Source organism: Cryptosporidium hominis (genome assembly GCF_000006425.1).
Source record: "Cryptosporidium hominis TU502 chromosome 3 CHRO013089, whole genome shotgun sequence".
In the NCBI taxonomy this organism is placed as follows: domain Eukaryota; phylum Apicomplexa; class Conoidasida; order Eucoccidiorida; family Cryptosporidiidae; genus Cryptosporidium; species Cryptosporidium hominis.
Genome location: NW_666656.1, coordinates 1 through 1894, shown reverse-complemented (window position 1 = coordinate 1894; position 1894 = coordinate 1). Strand labels below are relative to the sequence as shown.

Here is a 1894-nt window from a genome sequence, read left to right as displayed (position 1 = left end):
TATGGAATCTTCCCTTGGAAATCTTTGTAAGCTACATGGACAAATGTGCCAAAAATCTAGAGAGAAGTCCTATGAGATATTTAGAAACTGCGATAGTGGAGTTTTAATTTCTACAGATCTTACAGCAAGAGGAATTGATATTCCTGATATTGAATGGATTATCCAATTTGATGCTCCTCAAGATCCTTCATATTATATACATAGGATTGGAAGAACTGCAAGGGCTGGTAAGCTTGGAAAATCTATAATAATGCTTCAACCTCATGAAGGAGCATTTATTGAATATATTGAAAAGAAGACTATGAGAAAGATTTTGGGTTATAACCATTTAGAAGGAGAAAAGAATAATACGGGTATTATTTATGATGGAAATTATAACTCTATTGAAGATCCATTCTATAAAAAATCAAACAATTTAAAATTGTGTTACTGTACTAAACTAAACGAGGATATTATAAAAAAAGATGAATTTTTAAATAATAGTTGCAATATTAACAGAGTAGGATTATGTACAATCAGAAAGTTTATGTATAGTGATTTTGAATTTTATGAAAAAGCAAAGAAAGCCTTTGTATCTTATATTAGAGCTTACAAGGAGTACCAGCTTCCATTTATTTTCCCTTTTAAAAGCCTTTCAATAGGAGAGATTGCTGCATCTTTTGCCCTGCTTAGAATTCCAAGAGTAAAGGAAATTCTTGGAAAATCTAATATTTCAGGAAAATTTATTACAGGATCTAAAAACATTCATCCTGATGACTTTAATCCAAACCCAAAACCTCCATCTAATATTGAAACTTCAAAAGACCAAAGGGATAATTTTGAAAATACCAAAAAACGAAAAGAATCTAAAAACATTCAAGTAAATTTATGAGAAAAATAATAACTCAAAAAGGTGCTAGAAGCGAAAAAAGAGCTACTAAACGCAAAATAGAGCTAGACGAATGGCAAACTTTACAATTTGAAAACAATCTTGCCAAGAAACTTAAAACCGGAAAAATCACCTATAAAGAGTACCAAAACAGGCTCAACCAATTTTATAAAGATGAAGAAATTTCTAATAACGATAATAACTACGATAATACAAACGATAGTGACTCCTCAAATGATGATATATCTGATATTTCAGATTTTGATTCCAATCACTCAACGGGAAAAAAAAATAATGACTACTTAAACTTAAAAACTGAGAATGGTAGCAATAAGCAAAAAATACCCAAATGGGTTATTCAAGGTAAAAAAAATAAAAAAAAAAGATAAATCTTATTTTTCTCTTTTTTCTTGCATGCATGCAAAATCTTCGTCTTGTTTTGGCGGGAAAATTCCAGCAAGTATAAATTGGTCATACATAAATAGATATTTTCCAATTATTGTTAATAAGATTTACGAGTTTTGCGACATTGATTTCAACATTATAAAGTTCCAGTTTGTTGGTTTCGCTTTCGTTAATATTTTCTAGATTTACAAGAGTGAAATCTAACTTTTTAATTACTTTATTAGTAGGATTAATGTTACTTTCACTTATTATATTGTTTATGTTAAGTAGAATAATTTTGGGTTTATGGATTATTCCAAAAACACTAATAGTTTCCAAATAGATATCATTTCTGTATATCCAATTGTTTCTGATTGCATCGTAATTTGTGTTAATCCTGGATACTTGGTTTGTTGTTGGATTGTAAACTTGAATGCTTTTGTGAAGAGAGTATATTTCATATATATGTTTAGAATTAAAGATTATTGAAGATTCAGCTAAAGAAGTTATTGAAGTTACATTGTCTGACTGAGAAGTCATTGATGAATAGAATGAAGAAGATGATACAGACGAAAATATTGAGCTTGGAGTCATTGGAGGAGATTTTTGCATAATATTAGCTATTAAAGTAGATGATGATGA

General features: G+C 29.1%; 2 protein-coding genes across 2 annotated transcripts; one reads left to right on the top strand and one right to left on the bottom strand.

Annotated features, from left to right (window-relative positions):
• The first annotated feature begins 1 nt into the window (after position 1).
• Chro.30192 (ENSANGP00000000531) lies at positions 2 to 871 on the top strand. Its single annotated transcript, XM_659988.1, has 1 exon — positions 2 to 871. One exon carries the CDS (start codon positions 2 to 4, stop codon positions 869 to 871), a length of 870 nt encoding a protein of 289 aa, XP_665080.1.
• Positions 872 to 1339: 468 nt separating this feature from the next.
• Chro.30191 (hypothetical protein) lies at positions 1340 to 1864 on the bottom strand. The annotated part of the gene is made up of 1 exon (XM_659987.1): positions 1340 to 1864. One exon carries the CDS (start codon positions 1862 to 1864, stop codon positions 1340 to 1342), a length of 525 nt encoding a protein of 174 aa, XP_665079.1.
• Positions 1865 to 1894: the final 30 nt, after the last annotated feature.